The sequence below is a fragment of the Scyliorhinus torazame genome, chromosome 8 (assembly GCF_047496885.1).
Source record: "Scyliorhinus torazame isolate Kashiwa2021f chromosome 8, sScyTor2.1, whole genome shotgun sequence".
In the NCBI taxonomy this organism is placed as follows: domain Eukaryota; kingdom Metazoa; phylum Chordata; class Chondrichthyes; order Carcharhiniformes; family Scyliorhinidae; genus Scyliorhinus; species Scyliorhinus torazame.
This window is the reverse complement of record NC_092714.1, coordinates 102,483,432-102,507,158: the sequence shown is the minus strand read 5'-3', so window position 1 is coordinate 102,507,158 and position 23,727 is coordinate 102,483,432. Positions and strand designations below refer to the sequence as shown.

At 45.4% G+C, this 23,727-nt stretch overlaps 1 protein-coding gene across 10 annotated transcripts in view; it reads left to right on the top strand.

The window, feature by feature from the left end:
- The window catches only part of tab3 (TGF-beta activated kinase 1 (MAP3K7) binding protein 3), a 157,991-nt gene that overhangs the window by 95,092 nt on the left and 39,172 nt on the right, over positions 1 to 23,727 (top strand). For all 10 annotated transcript variants that reach the window (XM_072513974.1, XM_072513972.1, XM_072513971.1 and 7 more), the window contains 3 exons: positions 641 to 2,153; positions 6,173 to 6,333; positions 12,022 to 12,115. In XM_072513974.1, the coding sequence (XP_072370075.1) occupies positions 641 to 2,153; positions 6,173 to 6,333; positions 12,022 to 12,115 (1,768 nt within the window). The remainder of the gene's footprint in view (positions 1 to 640; positions 2,154 to 6,172; positions 6,334 to 12,021; positions 12,116 to 23,727) is intronic.

The following is a 23,727-nucleotide window of genomic DNA, read 5'->3' as shown; positions in this document are numbered from 1 at the left end:
CCTTTATATATGTAACTTTTGGATGGCTGGAACCTATCTCATTGACTTCATTTGTAAAGTAAGTTCGTCGCTCACGATTTTGCCATTTGCGAAGTTTCGCGGGAATGTAATATCCTCAAATGGTGAGACTTTACCTGCATTCTTTGGTTATTGGTAAACTAGGATTTAAAACTGTCCCCAGCTTATGAGGCCTTCAGTTATACGTAACAATTTTTTTAACAGCAAACCATCTTCCGTCCTCCACCAGCCAACTTACTTTGACTTTTCAAACCAGTATTTCCACATTCCACTTGTGTGCAAAAATATCACGAGTGGCTTCACCCCTTCGTGCTTAACCTGTGCTGCCTTCAAATGACTGCTGTTGAACATGCATAATCGCACGTCCACTTCTCATTTCTAATACTCAACTCTTCCTCACTACTTCATCAAAAGGAATCGCTCTTCCTCATCATGGCACTGCATAGTACTTTTAAAACCCCACTGGTTTTGAACTTTATTACATTGGTGGATAAATATTTTTCTCTTCTGCATTGGATTCATATTAAAATTGTGCATGGTTGAAACTGTCCACATGTTACAATATGGGTTGCAGTAATGTCACCTTTACATTAACATTTTTTATTTCTCTTTTTCAATTAAGAATAACAGTAATCTGGAAACCTGTTGTTTGGCCCTTGCCCAAGAGAGCAACAAATACCTTTATGGGGAGTTCCACAACCCCGATGACGCCAGAATGAGCAGGAACCACATGCTGCAGATTAATCTGGGTATCCAGCCTCCAGCAACATACCAGGCAGGGGATGGGGGTCAAATCAATGGGGGTCGAACGCTGGTCCATAGCACAAGTGATAGCCATATCGACCCTCAACGTGGAGGTGGTAAACAACTTGTGCGATTAATACAGGAGCCACATTCTGCCCCTGCAATTGTAGCCAATCCATCTGGCTACAACCCTTTCTTTGTAAGCGACCAGGGACGAAATACAGGTACGCCTCCCCCGCCATCTCAACAGCCAACTTCCCTTCAACCAAGCATGAACGCATCACCTATGCAAGGTGTCTCTCCAACATATCAGCCCATACCTCGATACACCATGAATCCTATCACCGTAACCTTGTCACAGAATGTGCCATCTGGTCAGACTGCTCCTACTGCTTTGCACATACATGGTGGTCCATCGCAGATGCAGAATACTCCCTATGGGATTGGTAATTCTATTTACATTAGGCCAGTATCTGGACGACACACCCCTCAGAACACAGCTTGGACTTCGAGCCAGTGCCCACTTCCACAGTATAATCATCATCCTCCACCTGTTTATCAACCGCAGCAGACCTATCAGCCTTCTCAGTATTCTCCCAAACAGCCTCAGCTTCCTCAGCAAGCATTTCGATCGCCACCCCCGTCACAGTTCAGCTCACCCTACAGTTCTCCACAGCATCAGGTACAAGCCAACCAACAAGGTCATCAGACTTCCCATGTCTTCATGCCTATTAGTTCTCCTACAATGACACATCTCCCGTACCAGCCTCCACAGAACTACCAACAACAAAGCAGTCAATCATTGTCATACATCCCTTATTCTGTGTCTGGATTGTCTAAAGGTCCTATGAAAAATCAGATCGAAATCAAATTGGAAACACCCCAAAGATCTGGTGCCACCATTACACGAAGTTCATCCCCTGTAAGCAGTCAACCTGCTTTACGGAGTCAGCCTACGCTTTATATTGCTACCAATTCACCTTCCAGCTCACCGTCAAGAGGAATGTCGGGACAAATGAGTGTTGTTCAACCGCAGCCAGTATATAGTGTACCACCCACGTATATTCACCATCAACCATCACGACCCAGGTCTACAACTGCTGGCAGTAACCAAGTAAACTCTCCTCGTGTGGTTGTAACTCAGCCAAATACTAAATACACCTTCAAAATTACAGTATCCCCAAACAGACCCCCTTCAATTTCACGAGGTGTGGCATCGCCTACTTTTGACCCTGGGAGCATCTTGAATTTAGTCGATTGCCATGGCGAGCATCCTGGAGCTCCTGAACCTATACAACCAATATCAGCAGTAACGGGATCTAGTGTCAAACGAAATGAGGAGCAGCGGCGAAAATCAAGTTCAGGATCAGATGACTATGCTTACACTCAAGGTATAGTACGCTGTCTCAAAAGTTTGGTATTTTTATGTATTGTATTGCAAGAACACAGGTTTAATTACTGTTTTATGTCTCATACAGTTTAACCATGTATAAGAGAGAAGTCAATGCAATTTAAGACTTTTTGGATATGTGCTGCTGCCGCTATCAGTCTCGATAGTTTATTATAAATTGGAAATAAAATTCATTTGCTTGTTATACACAAAGTTATTTCTACACTTTGAACTAAGCTGCATAATGCAGTTTAGTAACAACGTAAAGACAAAATGTTAGGTCGCACTTAAAAATTAGTTTGGATCCCAAACTTAATTGAGATAATAAGCAGTTTGTGTTCATGCATTGTCCAAACTGCTGTGAAGAGGTTACCTGATTGTGTGATTAAAATTAAATACAGCTTAATAGGAGCAGTAGGCCATTTCAACCCCATGAACCACCTCTGTCAATGAATCAGATCCTGCCTGATCTCTACCTCAATTCCATGTATTTGCCATTGCTCCATGCTCACCTAACAGCTGCCTGGTGTGTTTTTGAAGAGAGGATGCTTAAGATTGCCTGCAATATTCTCAATCTAACCATGTCAACGACTTGACCATTGGAAGCACATTTGTCTTGTATCGAAATGGATAATTTGAAAACTCTTGCAAAGCAAGTTTGGTGATTTACCCTCTCTTTCGAAAGGAAATTAATACATTGGAGAACGATCAGAGAAAGTAAACAAGGGCTATTCTAGGACTTTATAAAAGAAGACAGGATTCAACTTGTTTTCGTTGAAGAGAAGATTGAACAGGAAATCTAGTTTAATTATTTAAAATGTGGATAATTTTGAACACATTATTTGGCTATGATTTCAGAATTAAAGGCAAAAAGGCACAAAAATTGGAGGAAATGCATGTGGTTTGGAAAATGAGTTTGCTCGACAGAGTCTCTTCCTATTCAGAATGAAATGAAAATCACTTATTGTCACAAGTAGGCTTCAAATGAAGTTACTTTGAAAAGCCCCTAGTCGCCACATTCCGGCACCTGTTCGGGGAGGCTGGTACGGGAATTGAACCGTGCTGCTGGCCTGCCTTGGTCTGCTTTCAAAGCCAGTGATTTAGCCCTGTGCTAAACCAGCCCCAGACCTCCTTGTCTTGTTTCTGCTTTAGTCTGACTCCCAAAATAGATCATCTTTTGAATTTCAGCCTTTTATTCCACTGAAGCAATTGTCAAGATTGTACCTATAAAATAATGAACTTGAGGTGCCCACCCAAGCTTTTTTTAAATCATTCTTTCTGCTTTGTGTCGCCCATGAGCAATTGAATTTGTTCTATTTGATGATGAGGAAAAATGTCAACTCATAGTGCCAAAGTTATGAGTAAGTAAACAGATATTTTCTTGTAGAATAAATGTGATTTCTTTGCAGTTTGTTGGAGTGGTTTCTGCATTGCACTTGGCTAAGGCTACAGATGTGGAAGTCGGAATAGTTACTCAATTATGGAATAAAATGTGCAGGTTAGGTGGATTGGCCATGATATGTTCCCCCTTAGTGTCCAAAGTTTAAGTGGGATTATGGAGTTACAGGGATAGGATAGGGGAGTGGGCCTAAGTTATGGTGCTCTTTTGGAGGGTCAGTGCAGACCGATGGGCTGAATGGCCTCCTTCTGCATTATAGAGATTCTATGAAAATGTCTCATTTGAATATAATCTTTACCATCGTCACAAGTAGGCTTACACTAACACTACAATGAAGTTACTGTGACAATCCCCTAATTGCCACATTCTGGCACCTGTTCAGGTACATAGAGGGAGAATTCAAAATATCCAATTCCTTTAACAAGCATGTCTTTCAGGACTTGTGGGAGAAAAGCAGAGCACCTGGAGGAAACCCACGCAGACATGGGGAGAACGTGCAGACTCTGCACAGACACTGACTCAAGCCGGGAATTGAACCTGGGACGCTGGCGCAGTGAAGCAACAGTGCTAACCACTGTGCTACTGTGCCACCCTACATAACATGCACCCAACATCACCAAAAAGCAGAAATCGTAGCTAACTGTATGCCAGTTAGAATCATTAAAACTCCATTTTATTAATCCAGATGTTGGCTATATAATTACAATATTTTCGTTCTAAATTGCTGATGTCATGCCAATACTGTAGATTTCCAATAATGGTTCAGTGAGATCTCCCGGGATCCCATAACAAACCATGATTATGTTTGAGAAAGTGCTCAAAATCTCTTTAGTTTAACAAAAATTAACGCAGTTACAGCTCCTTAGAAAATTGGCTTGCACAGCTGTTCAATGGGGGAAATATTTCAAATTTGAGACACCCTAAATTTATTTTTAAAAGATTTGCATCAAAAAGGAAGGAAAAATAAACTCTTTAGATTAAAACCCCATCATTGTATTTTGATAAGCTGCAACTTTCTGTTGTGTAATAGAGGTGACATGCAGAATCTGCTTTTAAAAAATATTTTGGGTGGGATTTTCCGTGCTACGCGGAGGCAGCCTGCCATTGTCCAGCAGCGGGATCTTCAGGTCAATGGGGTTTCCTGTTGCTAGCCCCCGGCGCCATCCTCTAAAGGCCCAAGAAACTCGCAGGGTTTGCTGTCTGTGAGATTTATAAATCCAGTGGAATTATAAATATAAATGATTAGGACTTATCCATTCCCATAACTGTCAACTATTACATGTATACTGTATCAATAATAATTGCAGCTACAATATCAGCGGCCTTGCATTCTGTTAAATAATTTAAAATATTCCTGCACAAAGGCCATAAATTTGACTTCACTATAATTAACTTTGCAAAACTATTAAATCTGTTCAAGCTAATTTGTGATTTGCAAAATAAAGTGATGTACTTGAACAAGAAAACTTAGTTTTAACACATCGCTTAATTTGTGCGGGAATGAGCGGAAAATTTTGGTACCACACTTGTCATCGTATACTCTCTCAAGTGTGGGGAAAGCATACTCAATAGCAACATTAAAAATTGGGTACATTTGTAGATATAAATATTTATAGGGCTGTGGGGAAGGTGCAAGGGAATGGAACTAATTGGAAAGATCTATTGAAGAACTGGCAGAGATGTGATGGTCTAAATGGCCTCTATCTTTCTATGATTCTACATTGACTATACATTGTTTTACTGCTTAGCTCGGTTGTCATGTGGCTAGGTTATAATGCTGTGCTTTGTTTTGATAGCACTCGTTTTCTGATTATTACTAAGCTTCAGTAAGCTTATATATATATATATATATATATATAATATATACTATGTCTGTTAGATTTTTGAGAGAATCAATAATTCTTAAATACAGGATCATAAATTCAGACACAAATCAAATGATTGGTGTTGAAACTAAGTTTTCATGTTAAAGTACGTCATTTTATTTAGCAAATCACAAATTAGCTTGAACAGATTTAATAGTTCTGCAAAATTAATTATAGTGAACAGTCAAATTTATGGTCTTTTTGCAGGAATATTTTAAAGTATTTAACAATGCAAGGCCTCTGATATTGCAGTTGAAATTATTATTGATACAGTATACATGTAATAGCTGACAGTATATCATTATGGGAATAGATAAGTACTAATCATTTTATAAATCCACTGTAGACCTCGTGCAAGAATTGCTGTCTTTGCATCTTTGTGACGCTGATGCTTATCAGTGCTATCAGTAAAGAGGGTTATGAATAATCTGCTGAAAGTAAATTCTTCTCTCTACGCAGTGAACCTTTGGTATGTACATTCAGGGGTCGATCTGAAGTGCAGTTTTCATCTTGGATTTCCTTGTTTTTCTGAGTGGTTGAGTTACTGAAGAATCATTTTGAATTGCGCCACTAGTTTTTGTTTTCAGTTTGTTTAGGGGGAGAAGAGAAAACTGATGGAAAGGAGGTTAGCTAGAGTTTATCTAACCTGGTTTAATCAGTGCTGTTTCTGTTCCCAGTAATGGTTGCAATACTTGTCCGTCTGAATTAGATGTCCGTTTTTCTGTTCTGTGACTGATTTTTGGAATGTGTCTTTAGCGCTTTTGCTCCATCAGAGAGCTCGAATGGAGCGATTACTAAAAGAACTAAACTTGGAAAAGCAAAAGCTGGAGAAGCTGAAGGCTGAGGTTAATGAGATGGAATATGATTTAATGCAACGACGGCTGAGGAGAGTGAACTCCAACACATCAATACCTACAGTAAGGCCACTGCTTAAAATACTGTTTACTTGGGAAGTAAATAATTTGGACGTTCAGGCTTTGACTTTATGTGGGTCTTTATATCTTCAGCTAAGTCATCTAAGTCGATATGTCATGTATGGTACCCTTTAGAGGTCATCAACTCCTGTTTGTGAAACCATTCTATTTATATTGCAGGGCAGTTTCACAGTAGCACTGTTATTGCATCCTGCCCATCCTCTCTATGTGATTCAAAGCTAAGCTGCTACTGAACTCACTAATTGATTTAGTATCATTGAATTACCATCCAGAATCATGAAGATGCTTACTCCTCCTCGATCTCTTCTCCCTGATAGGCCATTGTACCTGTTAGTGTTGCCCTTTTCAGACAGAGATATAATGTGACACGCCTTCAGTAACTTTTTTTTAAACAATTCATTTTGCAGTAGAATTAACACGTTTTCTGATGATTTGTGTCTATCTTTTTAAGTTAACATTTCTGAATGACTGATGCTGAGGGGAATTTTAAGGTGGATTTTTTTTTTTGTTTTTTAAAAATTGATAACAGGATGTGGATGTCACTGGTTAGGCCAGCATTTATGGCCTATCACTAATTGCCCTTCAGAAGGTGATGGTGAGTTGCCTTCTTGAACCGCTGCAGTCCCTGGGGTGTAGGTACACCCAGAGTGCTGTTAGGGAGGGAGTACCAAACTTTTGACCCAGAGACCGTGAAGGAGCGCCAATATATTTCCAAGTCAGGGTGGTGGGGGGGGTCCCAGGTATCTGCTCTTGTCCTTCTAGATAGTAGTGGTTGTGGGTTTGGAAGGTTCTGCTTAAGGAACTGTGGCGAGTTACTGCAGTGCATCTTGTAGATGGTACATACGGCTGCCACTGTTCGTCGGTGGTGGAGAGATTAAATGTTTGTGAAAGTGGTAGCATTCAAGCGGGCTGCTTTGTCTTGGATGGTGCCGAGCTTCTGAGTGTTTCTGGAACTGCAGTCGGCCAGGCAAGGGGAGGGTATTCCATTACACTGCTGACTTGTGCCTTGTCGATGATGGCTTTGGGGATGAGTTACTTGCTGCAGGATTCCTAGCCTTTGACCTGCTCTGGTAGCCACAGTATTTTTAAAAAATATTTTTGAGTTTTCACACTTTGTATCCAACAATTTGCAAAATGCTAAAGCAACACAGATATTCACAACAGAGGAGCATCCCAACAACAACTGTGGCCGTGGCCCCCCCTTAAACAGGCGTACTTTTCCTACATATTTGATATCCTTCAGGATGGTTAAGATTCAAATATACAGACACGTATGTACAGTTGTATGGGCCGTTAAGTCTCCAAATCTCCTGACATTCCAGGTGTCTATCCTGATGAGCTTCTGTCGTCCCCATCTCACCTGGTGGATGTGCCCCTTCACTCCAGGGTTTCCCTTTGTTTCTGGGTCAGCCGTTTGGGGCTCCTGGCATTGATGTTATTGCTGCCGTCATGTGTGACCCATCGTGGCCAGCATTTTACCCCACCCCCTCCTTATTTCCCCCTCTTAGGTCTGTCTACCTCTTTTGTTTCTCCCCCCCCTCCTATCCTTTCTCTCTCTCTCTCTCTCTCTCTCTCTCTCTCTCTCTCTCTCTCTCTCTCTCTCTCTCTCTCTCTCTCTCTCTCTCTCTCTCTCTCTCTCTCTCTCACTCACATCTCCACCCCCTGCTTCTGCCAGGCATTCGCTCCCTGGCAGGACATATGCCATATTCTCCCCCCTCTGCCCATACTCCCTCATGTTGGCTTGTCCGATAGTACAGTGCCACCGCTCCCCTCCTGGTTTTCCCTTGCCTATCTTTGCACTTTATCATTCCCACCCCCTCCTTCCTGGGTCACAAAGTCAGGTTGAAAGTGAGGCAGTTCTGTCCTGCGCAGTTGTCCTTTTCTGTTCTTTACACAGTTTGTTTCTACTGTTGCCGCTCCCTTCCCAGCCCCGTATCTGTGCATGTACCTGTCAGCCTTGGCCAGTGCGGTGAAGTAGTGTTCCTTCCCCTGGAAGGTTACCCACCGTTTGACCGGTTATAGCATTCCAAATCGCACCCCACTCTTCTAAAGGGCCGCCTTTGTTTAATTCAGCATGGCTCTTGGCCAGGTCTGCCGCAATGTCCTGGTACACTCTGATCGAGTGCCCTTCCCACTGGCAGGACCACGTGTGCCTTGCCCAGTTTGGAATCTTCTGGTCTTGGTACCAGTGAAGTTACGCTCTGACGGCTCTTGGTTGTTCTCACGCTTTTGGCTATGGCCTGAGTGACCTGTGGGCTCTGTCTATCGCTGGGGGTTTAGGAAAGCTCATCCTCCCAACCGGCTTACCCAGCATCTGGGACACACATTCCATGGGGTTCCTGCCCTCGATACCCACTGGCAGCCCCAGAGTGAAGAGGTTTTGGCGGGGCAACCAGTTCTCCTGGTCCTTGAGCTTTCCCTTCAGTGCCCCTTGCATCACCAGATTTCCAATTCCGTCTCCAAGGAGGCGAATTCAGTTGCTCTGTTTGGCCACCGCTTTCTCCAGTTCTCTTGATAGTCGCCTCGTGTGCCTCCAAATGCTGTTCTGTACTTTCCAGCACACTTTGAAGGGGGCCAGGGCGTTCGCGACCACTGCCTTCACCGTTTAATGTCGAGGAACAATGGTTAGATCCTCTCTTATAGGAGATGGTCATTGCCTGGCACTTGTGTGGTGCAAATGTAATTTGCCACTTGCCAGCCCAAGCCTCGGTATTGTCAAGCTGTTGCTGTATTTGGACATGGACTGCTTCATTATCTGAGGTGTCACGAATGGTGCTGAACATTGTGCAATCATCTGCGAACATTCCCACTTCTGACCTTATGGTGGAAGGGAGGTCTTTGATGAAGCAGCTGAAGATAGTTGGGCTTAGGATGCGCCCTAAGGAACTCCAGCAGTGATGTCCTGGAGCAGTGATGTTTGACCTCCAACCACCACAACCATCTTTCCTTGTCCCAAATATGACTTCAACCAGCAGAGAGTTCCTCCCCAGATTCCCATTGACTCCAGTTAAGCTAGCACTCCTTAATGCCATTATCGGTCAAATGCTGCCTTGATGTCAAGGGCAGTCATACTCTCCTTGCCTCTGGCAGTCAGCTCTTTTGTCCATGTTTGAACCAAGGCTATAATGAGATCCGGAGCTGAGTAACCCTGGTGGAACCAAACTGAGCATACGTGAGCAGGTTATTGCTAAGTTGGCGCCGCTTGATTGCCCTGTTGATGACTTCTTCACTTTGCTGATGATGGAGAGTAGACTGATAGGGCAGTTCTTGGCTGGGTTGGATTTGGGCAATTTTCCACTTTGTCGGATAGATGCCAGTGTTTTAGCTGTACAGGAACAGCTTGGCTAGGGGTGCGGCAAGTTCTGGAGTACATATTCAGCACAGATTCTGTACTATTATCAGAATATTGTCAGGGTCCATAGCCTTTGCAGTATCCAGTGCCTACAGAGTTTCTTGGCACAGTGGTTAGCACTACTGCTTCACAGCGCCAGTGACCCAGGTTTAATTCTGACCTTGAGTGACTGTGTGGTGTTTGCACATTCTCTGTGTCTGCGTGGGTTTCCTCCAGGTGCTCCTGTTTCCTCCCACAGTCCAAAGATGTTCAGGTTAGGTGGATTGGCTGTGCTAAATTGCCCCTTAGTGCCCAAAGCTTAGGCGGGATTACGGGGATAGGGTGCGGTCAGAGGGTAGGTGCAGACCCGATGGCCGAATGTCTTCCTTCTGCACTGTAGGGATTCTATGATCTTATTTCACGTGAGGTGAATCATATTGAGTGAAGGTGCTGGGGACCTTCGGAGGAGACCGAGATGGATCATCCACTCTACACTTCTGGCTGAAGATTGCTGTGAATGCTTCAACCTTGTCTTTTGCACTGATATGCTGAACTCCTCCATCATGGAGGATGGTGGTATTTGTGGAGCTGCCTCCTCCACAATAAGTTGTTTAATTGTCCTCCACCATTCATGGCTGAATGTGGCAGGACTGCAAAGCTTAGATCTGATGCGTTTGTTGTGGAATCGCTTATTACGTGCTGCTTATGCTGTTTGGCACACAAGTAGACCTGCAATGCAGCTTCACCACGTTGACACTTCATTTTTAGGTATGCCTGGGGTTGCTCCTGGCATGCTCTCCTGCACTCTTCACTGAACCATGAGTGGCGGATATGCCGGGCCATGAAGTTGCAGATTGTGGTTGAGGACAATTTTGCTGCTGTTGCTGGCCCACAGCACCTCCGGGATGCCCAGTCTTGAGTTGCTAGATCTGTTCGAAGTCTATCCCATTTGACTGAACTGAAATGTCATTTAGCCAACGAGTCAGTTAAGCTTGGATGATGGTGAATGGGCACATTCAGCAACTGGAATTAGAAACCTGACTTGGGCGAAATGCTCTTTGCAAAACCGCATTGAGGTTTTGGGGATTAACACTTCATTAACTCTGCTTAAAATTACTTTTTGTGAAGTGATTAGTAGAGAGTATTGCAAATGTTATATCTGTACGACCACTTTCAGTAAAGTTATTGGATTACAATGATAGGCAGGCCATTACTAAATGAAACCATGTTATTACCTGGGCTACGATATATTATGGGTAAAGTAGAAATTAATTATACAAAGGGAAACAGTTTCAAATTAAATCTTCGTGTGCGGATGTGGAATTATTATTCATACATAAATTATAAATAAATCACTGGGGTGCAAAGATGCTTGATCCAATTCATCGAATCACTCCAGTGCAGAAGGAGACCTTTCAGCCCATCGAGTCTGCACCAACCCTACCAAGCGCATCCTATGCAGGCCCATTCCCCTGCCCCATCCCTGTAACCCCGCCCTTTGGACAATTTAGCATAGTCAATCTACCTAACCTGCACCTCCAATGCTGGACCAAGTTGCTGCTCAGTCAATACATTTGACTCCTGGAAAAAAAGTGTTCAATATTACTTCCATTTAAACCAAAGTATTGCATTGGTATGCAGTAATCTTGGGGATTTGGCTTCAAATAACAGGAAATAGGCATCAAATGCTTGGGAATATCATCTTCGGGGCAGCTTTCCAAAATGGCATCGCGATCTGCGAGGAGCCTTTTCTGTTGGCTCGCCAGCAGGAATTGACTGTTCGGCCTTGACAAAGAGAAACTCCCCAAGGACAAATTGTCGTTAAATAGCGGGTGTTTCTCAAGGCTGCAGCCACTATGCTAATTGCACCCAAAACTTGATGATTTTTTTCTGATTAATCGTGCTTCCTTATTTCTGCTTACATTATTGGGGAAATGATTCTTTCAGATAGTTCACATTGAATATTGTACTGGATTTTTTTTTTCTCCATTAAAAGCAACCGAGGATTTCCTTTCAATTACATTTGAAGTTCTGGAAAAGTTAGGTTGAAGCAAATCGATGAGCATAAGGGATTTTACTTCTTGCTCAGTTGGTTCCTTCACCTGTGCTATCCGATGGTGATGACCTGACTGCTACACTTAAGATGCATCATCTTTGCAACAGCTGCTGATTCGAAGTGTGCAGCGGTAATTTGATATGTCTGTTACTTGTGACTTGGGCCAATATTATCCAAGGGCATCTTCATCATTTATTGTCTATCAAAAATCTGAGTACAGCAGTGTACTGAATTGTTTTAATTTTTAACAGTTTGGTACTCTGTTTTCTTTTTGTCTTCACAGCCAGAGGAGATGACTAGATTTCGAAGTCTAAACAGACAGCTTCAAATAGATATTGACTGTACTTTGAAAGAAATTGACCTTGTGCAGTCCAGAGGTTTGTGATCTTTACTGCATTTCATGAGGGCAAGGGATATGTGAACTTGGGTTTTAATGCATACTCTTCATTGCAAGTGACAATTGATGCTTGCTAACTTAAGCAAACTTTAATGAAACTGTTCTTGCACCACCTCTAACTTTCAAGGTTGTGTATATTTTCAACGTAGTATATGAATATGTAGCACATGTTTACTTGCAAACACATTTCTCCTGCTTTAAAAGACTGAAATTTTTGCTCAGTCAGCATTGTAGAGGAAATACTTAACCTTTCAGGTATATAAGCTTTTCTGAAAATAGGGAGATTAGGGAGAATATCACGGCAGTACTGAAAGGGGATACATCCGAGGGTTCACCAACTTGAGTCTTTATGAGTAGAACTGAAAAATGAGAAGGGAGAGATCACTTTGATAGGATTGTACTGGAGTCTCCCAAATAGTCAGCAGGAAATTGAGGAGCAAATGTGTAAGGAGATTACAGAAGCTGCAAAAGAAATAGGGTGGTAATAGTTTTTAAGTTTCCCAACATTGACTGGGACAGCCATCTCATTAGGGGCTTGGAATGAGAGAAATTTGTTGAGTGTATTCAGGAGAAATTTCTCATTCAGTATGTGGCTGGCCCGACAAGAGAGGGGGCAAAACTTTGACCTCCTCTTGGGAACTAAGGAAGGGCAGGTGACAAAAGTGTTAGTGAGGGATTACTTTGGCACCAGTGACCATAATTCCATTAGTTTTAAGGCAGCTATGGCGGATGATAGGACTGGCCCAAAAGTTAAAATTCTAAATTGGGGCAAGGCCAATTTTGATGGTATTTGACAGGAGCTTTTAAAAGTTGATTGTGGGAGTCTGTTGGCAGGCAAAGGGACAGCTGGTAAGTGGGAGACTTTCAAAAATGTGTTAACCTGGTTTCAGGGTAAGCATATTCCTCTTAGAGTGAAGGGCAAGGCTGGTAGAAGTAGGGAACCCTGGATGACTCAAGATATTGAGGCCCTGGTCAAAAAGAAGAAGAAGGCATATGACATGCATAGGCAGTCGGGATCAAGTGGATCCCTTGAGAAGTATGGAGGTTGTCGGAGTAGAGTTGAGCGAAATCAGGAGGGCAAAAAGGGGGCATGAGATTACTTTCGCAGATAAGGCAAAGGAGAATCCAAAGAGCTTCTACAAATACATAAAGAGCAAAATAGGGGGAGAGTGGCCCTCTTAATGATCTACAAGGCCATCTATGTGCGATCCACAAGAGATGGGTGAGATCCTAAATGAATATTTTTCATTCTGTTGAGAAAGGCATGAATGTTAGGGACCTTGGGGAAATAAATAGTGATGTCTTAAGGAATGTACATATTACAGAGAAGAAGGTGCTGGAAATCTTAAAGCGCACCAAGGTAGGTAAATCCCCTGGACCTGATAATGTATCTCGGGACGTCGTGGGAGGCTAGGGAGGAAATTGCGGTCCCATAGCAGAGATATTTGAATCATCGACAGCCACAGGTGAGGTGCCTGATGATCGGAGGATAGCAAATGTTGTGCCTTTGTTTAACAAGGGCTGCAGGGAAAAGCTTGGGAACTATAGACCACTGAACCCAACGTCTGTGGTGAGTAAGTTGTTAGAAGGTATTCTGAGGGACAGGATCTACAGGTATTTAGACAGACAAGGGCTAATTAAGGAAAGTCAGCAAGCTTTGGAAGGGGAAAGCCATGTCTCACGAATTTGAGTGAGTTTTTTTGAAGGGTTTACGAAGGCTTTGACAAGGTACCACAAGGTAGGTTGTTGCCTAAGGTTAAATCTCACGGGACTTCCGGGTACGGCGATGACCAGCTGAGTCACACGTTTCGGCACCTCCCGTTGGAACGGACTTTTGGGCTCTTATTAGGAGCCCCAACGGCAATTTTTGACGGCTAAAACCATTGTGCGGTGAAATAGAAGGGAATCCCCCCGGATATATATGGAGAAATAAGAGAGTAGTGGCTAGATTGCAGAGGATCCTCAGGAGCAGCGGCAAGGAAGGGAAGCACGAAGCAAGATGGCGGCGGAAGGAGGCCGTTCGGTGTGGGGCCCGGAACAGCAAGAGTTCCTGCGGCGCTGTGTGGAGGAGCTGAAGAAGGAGGTGTTGGCCCCGATACTGCAGGCGATTGAAGGGCTAAAGGAGGCACAGAAGACCCAGGAGTTGGAGCTTCGTGATGTGAAGGCAAAGGCTGCTGAGAATGAGGATGAAATACAGGGCCTGGTGGTGAAGACAGAGATGCACGAGGCACTGCATAAAAGGTGTGTAGAGAGGCTGGAAGCCCTGGAGAATAACTCGAGGAGGAAGAACTTAAGAGTTTTGGGTCTTCCCGAAGGTGCAGAGGGGGCGGACGTCGGGGCATATGTGAGCACATTGCTTCACTCGTTAATGGGACCGGAGGCCCCGACGGGCCCCTTGGAAGTGGAGGGAGCATATCGAGTCCTTGCGCGAAGACCAAAGGCAGGAGAAATACCTCGAGCCATAGTGGGGAGGTTTCACCGCTATAAGGACAGGGAGATGGTCCTGAGATGGGCGTAAAAGACACGGAGCTGCAGGTGGGAGAATGCGGTGATACGCGTGTACCAGGATTGGAGTGCGGAGGTGGCGAGAAGGAGGGCGAGTTTCAATCGGGCCAAGGCGGTGCTACATAGAAAGAAAGTTAAATTTGGAATGCTGCAGCCAGCGAGACTGTGGGTTACACACCAAGGGAAACATCACTACTTCGAGACGGCAGAAGAGGTGTGGACATTTATTGTAGAGGAGAAGTTGGACTAGACTGGAGAAAGAAAGAGTTTTCTGTAATAAAGTAGTGGGGGGATTGTATGGGAAGGGGGGGGACATTTTCTCTATTCCCCTCGTTGGGGGGGGGAGATGGTGAACTGTGGGCGCCGGTGGGGAAGGAGAGGGGGAAGGAGAGAGGGAGCTGCGCCATTAGGGGCGGGGCCGAGTGGGAAACTCGGGCTTTGTTCCCGCGCTATGGTAATTGCGGCGGGAAAGGGAGCGCAGGAAGGAGGGGGCCTTACACAATGGGGGGCCAAGGATAAACGGGGGAAGCCGAGGTCAGCCAGAGTTTGCTGGCTTCTGGGAGTAACATGGGGGGAGCAATTACGCTAGAAAGGGATCTAGTGGAGGGGGAGGGGGGGGGTTAACTGGGTTGCTGCTGCTATGGGAAAGGGGGAGCTGTTATGGGGCGGGGTGGTCGGGACGGGGGGGGACAAACGGGAGCGTGGGAACCGGGTGAGGAGCTGGTCTAAAAAAGGGGATGGCTAGTCGACATGGGGGGGGGGGGGGGGGTAGGTAAAGAGCCCCCCGACCCGGTTGATCACGTGGAATGTGAGAGAGCTGAATGGGCCGTTTTAAGAGGGCAAGGGTACTCGCGCACCTAAAGAAATTAAAGGCAGATGTGGTCATGCTACAGGAGACGCATCTGAAACTGGCGGATCAGGTCAGATTACGTAAAGGATGGGTGGGACAGGTATTTCATTCGGGCTTGGATGCGAAAAATAGAGGGGTGGCTATATTAGTGGGGAAACGGGTAGTGTTTGAGGCGAGGACCATAGTAGCGGACAGTGGGGGTAGATACGTGATGGTGAGTGGCAGATTACAAGGGGAAGCGGTGGTTCTGGTGAACGTATATGCCCCGAACTGGGATGATGCAAACTTCATGAAGCGTGTGCTGGGGCGTATCCCGGACCTGGAGGTGGGAAAGTTGGTAATGGGGGGAGATTTCAACACGGTGCAGGATCCAGGGCTGGACCAGTCCAGGTCTAGGACCGGGAGGAGGCCGGCAGCGGCCAAGGTGCTTAAGGACTTCATGGAGCAGATGGGAGGAGTAGACCCCTGGAGATTCACTAGGCCCAGGAGTAGGGAGTTTTCCTTCTTCTCCCATGTCCACAAGGTGTATTCTCGGATAGACTTCTTTGTCCTGGGAAGGGCACTGATCCCGAAGGTGACAGGGACGGAGTATTCGGCCATAGCCATCTTGGACCATGCCCCACATTCCCACATTGGGTAGATCTGGTAGTAGGAGAGGAAAAGGAACGGCACCCACTCTGGAGATTAGATATGGGACTGTTGGCGGATGAGGGTGTGTGTGTAAGGGTGAGGGGATGTATCGAAAGGTACCTTGAGATTAACGATGATGGAGAGGTTCAGGTGGGAGTGGTCTGGGAGGCACTGAAGGCGGTGGTCAGAGGGGAACTGATTTCCATAAAGGCCTATAAGGGGAAACAAGAGAGTAAAGAGAGGGAGCGATTGTTGAGAGAAATTTTGAGGGTGGATAGGCAGTATGCAGAGGCTCCGGATGAGGGACTGTACAGGGAAAGACTAAGGTTGCATACGGAATTTGACTTGCTGACCACGGGCAGGGCAGAGGCACAATGGAGGAAGGCACGGAGTACAGTATGAGTACGGAGAGAAGGCGAGCCGGTTACTGGCCCAACAATTGAGGAAGAGAGGGGCGGCGAGGGAGATAGGTGGGGTGAGGGACGAGGAGGGTGAGATGGAACGGGGAGCAGAGAGGGTGAACGGGGTGTTTAAGGCATTTTATGAGAGGCTGTATAAGGCTCAACCCCCAGAAGGGAAGGAGGGAATGATGCATTTCCTGGATCAGCTGGAATTCCCAAAGGTGGAGGAGCAGGAGAGGACAGGATTGGGAGCACGGATTGAGGTGGAGGAGGTGGTAAAAGGGATTGGGAGCATGCAGGCAGGGAAGGCCCCGGGACCAAATGGGTTCCCGGTGGAATTTTATAGGAAATACATGGACCTACTAGCCCCGCTTCTGACGAGAACCTTTAACGAGGCCAGGGAAGGGGGGACGTTGCCCCCGACGATGTCGGAGGCGACGATATCGTTGCTCCTGAAGAGGGACAAAGACCCGCTGCAGTGCGGGTCTTACAGGCCTATCTCCCTTCTGAATGTAGATGCCAAGCTCTTGGCCAAGGTGATGGCGACGAGGATCGAGGATTATGTTCCAGGGGTGGTTCACGAGGATCAAACTGGGTTTGTTAAGGGGAGACAGTTGAACACTAATATACGGAGGCTGCTAGGTGTGATAATGATGTCCCCGCCGGAGGGAGAGGCGGAGATAGTGGTGGCGATGGACGCTGAGAAATCATTTGATAGAGTGGAGTGGGATTACCTGTGGGAAGTGTTGAGGAGATTTGGATTTGGAGAGGGGTTTATTGGGTGGGTTCAGCTTTTATAAAGGGTCCCGGTGGCAAGTGTAATCACAAACAGGCAGAGATCTGACTACTTCCGTCTATATAGAGGGACAAGTCAGGGGTGTCCCCTGTCCCCGATACTGTTTGCGTTGGCAATTGAGCCACTGGCCATAGTGCTGAGGGGCTCTAGGAAGTGGAGGGGAGTACTTAGGGGAGGAGAAGAGCACCGGGTGTCATTATACGTGGATGATTTGTTGTTGTATGTCGCGGACCCAGTGGAGGGGATGCCCGAGATAATGCAGACACTCAGGGAGTTTGGGGAATTTTCGGGATATAAACTGAATATGGGGAAGAGTGAGCTGTTTGTGATGCACCCTGGGGAACCGAGCAGGGGAATAGATGATTTGCCGCTGAGGAGAGTAACAAGGGATTTTCGGTACCTAGGGATCCAGATAGCCAGGAACTGGGGAACCTTGCATAAGCTTAATTTAGGAAGATTGGTGGAGCAGATGGAAGAGGATTTTAGGAGATGGGACATGGTGCCCCTGTCACTGGCGGGCAGGGTGCAGGTGGTCAAAATGGTGGTCCTTCCGCGATTTCTTTTTGTGTTCCAGTGCCTCCCTGTGATGATTACCAAGGCTTTTTTCAAAAAAGTGGATAAGAGCGTTATGAGCTTTGTGTGGGCTGGGAAGACCCCAAGAGTGAAGAGGGGGTTTCTGCAGGGTAGCAGGGATAGGGGGGGACTGGCACTGCCGAGCTTGATTGACTATTATTGGACCGCCAATATATCAATGGTATGCAAGTGGATGGGGGAAGGCGAGGGAATGGCGTGGAAAAGACTAGAGATGGCGTCCTGTAGGGGAACCTGCCTGCAAGCATTAGCGACGGTGCCTTTACCGTTCTCCCCGAAAAAGTACACCACAAGTCCAGTGGTGGTGGCAACACTGAAAATTTGGGGGCAGTGGAGACGACATAAGGGAGTGACGGGTGCCTCAGTGTGGTCCCCGATAAGGAACAACCATAGGTTAGTCCCGGGAAGGATAGATGGGGGATTTAAATCTTGGCAGCGAGCAGGAATTGCGAAATTGAAGGACCTGTTCTTAGACGGGACGTTCGCGAGTCTGGGAGCACTGACAGAAAAATATGGGTTGCCACCTGGGAATGCATTTCGCTATATGCAAGTGAGGGCATTTGTGAGGCAACAGGTGAGGGAATTCCCGCAGCTCCCGGCGCAAGAGATCCAGGACAGAGTGATTTCGGGGGCATGGGTGGGTGATGGTAGGGTGTCCGATATATATAGGGAAATGAGAGATGAGGGGGAGACGATGGTAGAGGAGCTGAAGGGAAAATGGGAGGAGGAGCTGGGGGAAGAGATTGAGGAGGGGCTGTGGGCAGATGCCCTAAGTAAGGTAAACTCTTCGTCCTCGTGTGCCAGGCTCAGCCTGATACAATTCAAGGTTCTACACGGCGCATATGACGGGAGCAAGGCTGAGTAGATTTTTTGGAGTGGAACATCGGTGCGGGAGATGCGCGGGAAGCCCGGCGAACCACACCCACATGTTTTGGTCATGTCCGGTATTGCATGGGTTCTGGGTGGGTGTGGCAAAAGTGATTTCAAAGGTCCTTTTGGCTGTTCTGGTGCGATTCCCATCGCAATACACCCATACCTAGTCATTTTCTTTGGAGATTGTCACTGAATTCTCCCAAACGTCTTTATGTACCTAAATATGCCAGCAAGACCAGTTCCTCGGAGATCGGGGCGTCATTTTAAAAGCTGCGTTGAAAATCCTCTACACCCCCACCCAATGACATTGTGACCTCCACAGATTGGGCCACCAGATTGCGTCAGGTGCCATGTGCCGGGAGCATTGTGCTCCGTTATGCGCCTGGCACACACTCGTTTAGGGGTTCTCCCCCATTTTCCGGGAATAGCGGGAGATGAACCGGGTGCAACGGAGCATTAGAATTGCGCCCATGGCTTCTATGAAATGTCTGAGCCTGAGGTGCTGAGATTCTTTGCATCTCGGGTTGTTAACTTGTATGTTCAGAAAACAAGATAACTACCAAACGCAATTAATTTCTCCAGCAGAAATTGGTGATTTTTGTAATTACTTGAAATAAATCCAGCCTTAAACTGAGAACCTTTATTGTTCATAAATCTCCTAGAATCCCTGCATTGCAGAAGGAGGTCATTTGGCCCATCACGTCTGCGCTGGTCCTTCGAAAGAGCACTCTACTTAGGCCCATTCCCCCATCCTATTCCCATAACCCTGTGGATTGACCATGGACAATCCATATAACCTGCACATCTTTGGACTGTGGGAGGAAACCAAAGCCCCCGGAGGAAACCCATGCAAGCACGGGGAGAACATGCAAACTCCACACAAACAGTCACCCAAGGCCGAAATTGAACCTAGGCCTCTGGGCACTGTAAGACTGCCATCCATGCTGAAGTTCTGGGAATACTGTGTCCATTTTGGCCATTCCTACAGGATGATCAGAATGCAGACAGCCCCTCTTTAAGATTACGGTGGCCACATTGTTTTGGGTTCATCCAGGTGAGAAATATTAATGAGTGAATGGGACAGTTTTCCATTTGTAACACAAAATATTTGTAATCATGTAATCCAAACTGGGTAATACTAATTCAATTCTGCCCAATGGTGCATCTGTTTACAGTAATTTTCCAATTCTTTTACCACTATGTTGTATGGTCTGTGAACCTGTGCTTACTGGATTGAATGTTAGTACTTTAAAGACTTGTTTCATTCTCCAAAGTAGATAGAGCAAAGAAAATGAGAAATAAAGTAAAAAATTTGAATACAACTTTTTTAGGACTAAAGGTGATGCATGATGTGAATAATTAAAATAGGTATAGCAAATCAAAAGACAAAGTGAATGAAATGAAATGAAATTAAATGAAAATCGCTTATTGTCACAAGTAGGCTTCAAATGAAGTTACTGTGAAAGGCCCCTAGTCGCCACACTCCGGCGCCTGTTCGGGGAGGCTGGTACGGGAGAAAGCATTGGATAGAAATTATATTTCAAGCAAAATTATTCATGCTTAAGTTCCTTTAATTGAAAAATGTATGTGGATATTTTGGTTTTGAAGTGTAATACTGTAATAAAACTGCTTATGGACAAGTTTGGTTTAATTTTTTATTTTAGGGTCACATTGGACAAGTAGACAAATCTGGCAAACTTAATCACACATGAATTGCCTGATATTGCAGTACCTTCCAATTAATTTGAAAGGTTCTCTTGTGGACAAGGGTGTAGAATTCAGGTGACCCTTTCTCTGATTGTGGGAAAAATTACATCATTAGTCTGGTATATTTTTGTTCCAGATTGGTGACCCTCTGCTAGCAGTGCAATCTTGCATGCTGTGCTAACAGCAACAATATGTGCCAAATAGGACATTGCACTGTTCTATGAAAGAAAATACTTAATTCCCAGGTGTGTTCTGTTTGAAATGATGGTGATAATGTGGTGGAATGGTTGTTGAAAGGCTTTACTGTTTGTCATTGTGTTATTTTTAAGCTTTGCTTTGTCTCAGATATATTCTGTTGCAGCTATGTCTGTGTCAGCATTGCTCCACCTACCTGGCCCCACCCCACCACTAATCCTCCCCCCTCGGCCAAGTTTGGGGATTTACCAGGATAGGGCAGGGGAGTGAGCCTCGGTAGGGTGCTCTTTTGGAGGGTCGGTGCAGACTTAATGGCCAAATGGCCTCCTTCTGCACTGTTGGGATTCTAAGTAATTGTCACAAATCCTACACGCTCTGTTGATGAAAGCTTCATATTTTCCATATGAACTGTTTCATTGGGTCTAAAAGCTTTTTATCCTTTCTATATTTTTCTCCCCTTCTGTTCTCCCCAGGCGACTGACCAATTGGCTGTTAAGCATCCTGGATCTTGCATAGTAGCCATTATGCACTCCTGAAACTAGGCAGCTGCAGGAGCATCAAAGCTGAACCAAATTCTGTCCTTTATTCAAAGCTGTATCTCACATGGGTGCTGAAATGGGAATCCTGTGCAATTGAGTCACATGATGCCTTGGTTAACATCAGCTAATCTGACGCAGGCTTGGTCTCAGATCTAAGATTTTGCTGTTATATCCTGGGTGTTCACTGGGTAACATCATGTAACTGCCAAGAAACATATGCGCTGAAGTAAAGGGCTAATCTTGTTTTCAGTCATTGTATTTGGTCCTTCTTTTGTTTGAGCATAGAATCCCTACTGTGCAGAAAGAGGCCATTCGGCCCATCGAGTCTGCACTGGCCCTTGGAAAGAGCACCCCACTGTTATGGGCCAGGGTATAGAGAACCCCAAAGTGTATCATGGAGTTCACCTGACCCACAACTTTTAATAGATTGTGGTATGGGGAGCACACGGCCCACTCTGCAGGTGTGGTACAGCAGAAATAGAAACTTTTTTTTTGAAAGCAAAACAATGTTTATTCTATGAACTCAAGTTAACCTTTTTTAAAACATACAGTGAACATCTTAACAAGCGTTAATTCAAATACAACCCCCAAAGACTACAACACTAAGTAATCCTTTAAGCTTTCCTTTTAACATCCATACGACTTAAAAACAAAACCTTTAACAGAAGCACATTAGGTTAAAGTCACTACTGAAAACATTTATAATTCTGAATTCACTAAATGATCAAGCGATAGTCTTTTCATGGCAGAGAGATCAACAGTACACCTGCTCTGTCTGGCTTCAGCTCCAACACTGAAAAGGAAACTAAAATACACCCTGCAGCAAACAGCCTAAAACGAAAGTAAAAAGCTGACAGACAGCCCAGCTCCACCCACTCTCTGACATCACTGCAGTAGTAAACACCCATTTATTAAAGGTACACTCACTACAGATATTTACATACACACCCATTTATAAACACCCATTTCTTAAAGGTTCTCTCACATGACACTACATAAGCCCACACCTCCACCCTGTAACCCAGTAACTCCATCTTACTTTTGGGACACTTAAGGGGCAAATTAACATGACCAATCCGCCTAACCTGCACATCTTTGAACTGTGGGAGGAAACTGGACCACCCAGAGGAAACTCAAACTGCCACGGGAAGAAAGTGCAATCTCCACACAGAGAGTACCTTTAAGAAATGGGTGTTTACTACTGCAGTGATGTCAAGAGAGCGGGTGGGGCTCCACACAGCGAGTCACCTGAGGCCGGAATTGAACCTGGGTCCCTGGAATCACAGAATCATACAATTTACAGGGCAGAAGGAGACCATTCGGCCCATCGAGTCTGCACCAGCCCTTGGAAAGAGCACCCTACCCAAACCCACACCTCCACCTGATCCCTGTAACCCAGTAACCCCACCTCACCTTTCTGGACACTAAGGGCAATTTAGCATGGCCAATCCACCTAACCTGCACATCTTTGGACTGTGGGAGGAAACTCCGGAGCACCCGGAGGAAACCCACGCAGATACGGGGGGAACGTGCAGACTTCGCACAGACAGTGACCCAAGCTGGGAATCTAAACTGGGACCCTGGAGCTGTGAAGCAACTATGCTAACCACTGTGCTACCAGGCTATGAGCCCGATAGCCACTGTACTGCCGATTAACCTGCAACCCTGGCATTGTCAGCACCAGTTTGCTGATGCTTACCTCTGTTTTTATCACTTGAGGCCTATGGTTCAAATAATCTTTGCAGGTCTGCATGACATTACTTTCCATGCAAATCAGACTGTTCAGTATCCACTGCTTTTTTTTTTTTGTCTCCCCCATCTGAACTTCATTATTCCATCTTAAGATATTATCATGCTTTCCATCTCAACTTTCCTTTGAGATAACTGTGGAGTTTGCAAGTTGTTCCTGTGTCTGCATGGGTTTTCTCCGGAGTGTTCCGGTTTCCTCAAACAGTCCAAAGATATGCATGTGAATTGCATACCCTAAATTGCCCCTTGGTGCCCAATGGTTAGGTGGGGTTACAGGGATAGGGCGGGAATTGGGCCCAGCCGGGGTGCCCTATCGGAACAGGGACCGGTGAAGACTCGATGGGTCGAATAGCCTCCTTCTGCACTGTAAGGATTCTATGATTCTAAATCTTGAAATGAAAATGGCCTGTAGTTCCTTTTCCATGGGCTGGTTTAGCACAGTGGGCTAAGACAGCTGGCTTGTTATGCAGAACAAGATCAGCAGGGCGGGTTCAATTCCCATTCCAGCCTCCCCGAACAGGCACCGGAATGTGGCAACTAGGGGCTTTTCACAGTAACTTCATTGAAGCTACTTGTGACAATAAGCGATTATTATATTATTATTGTTACTATGATCCACTGAAGAAATAGAGCCTGAAGGTTAGGATCGTGAATGCGCTGTGGTTTACTGCTTGCAATGGCAGATTTCACCTGTTTCACTCCAGGCGAGGTGCTAAAAAAGCTTCCTGTAATGAAAACTTGGTTTGATTCCAAATA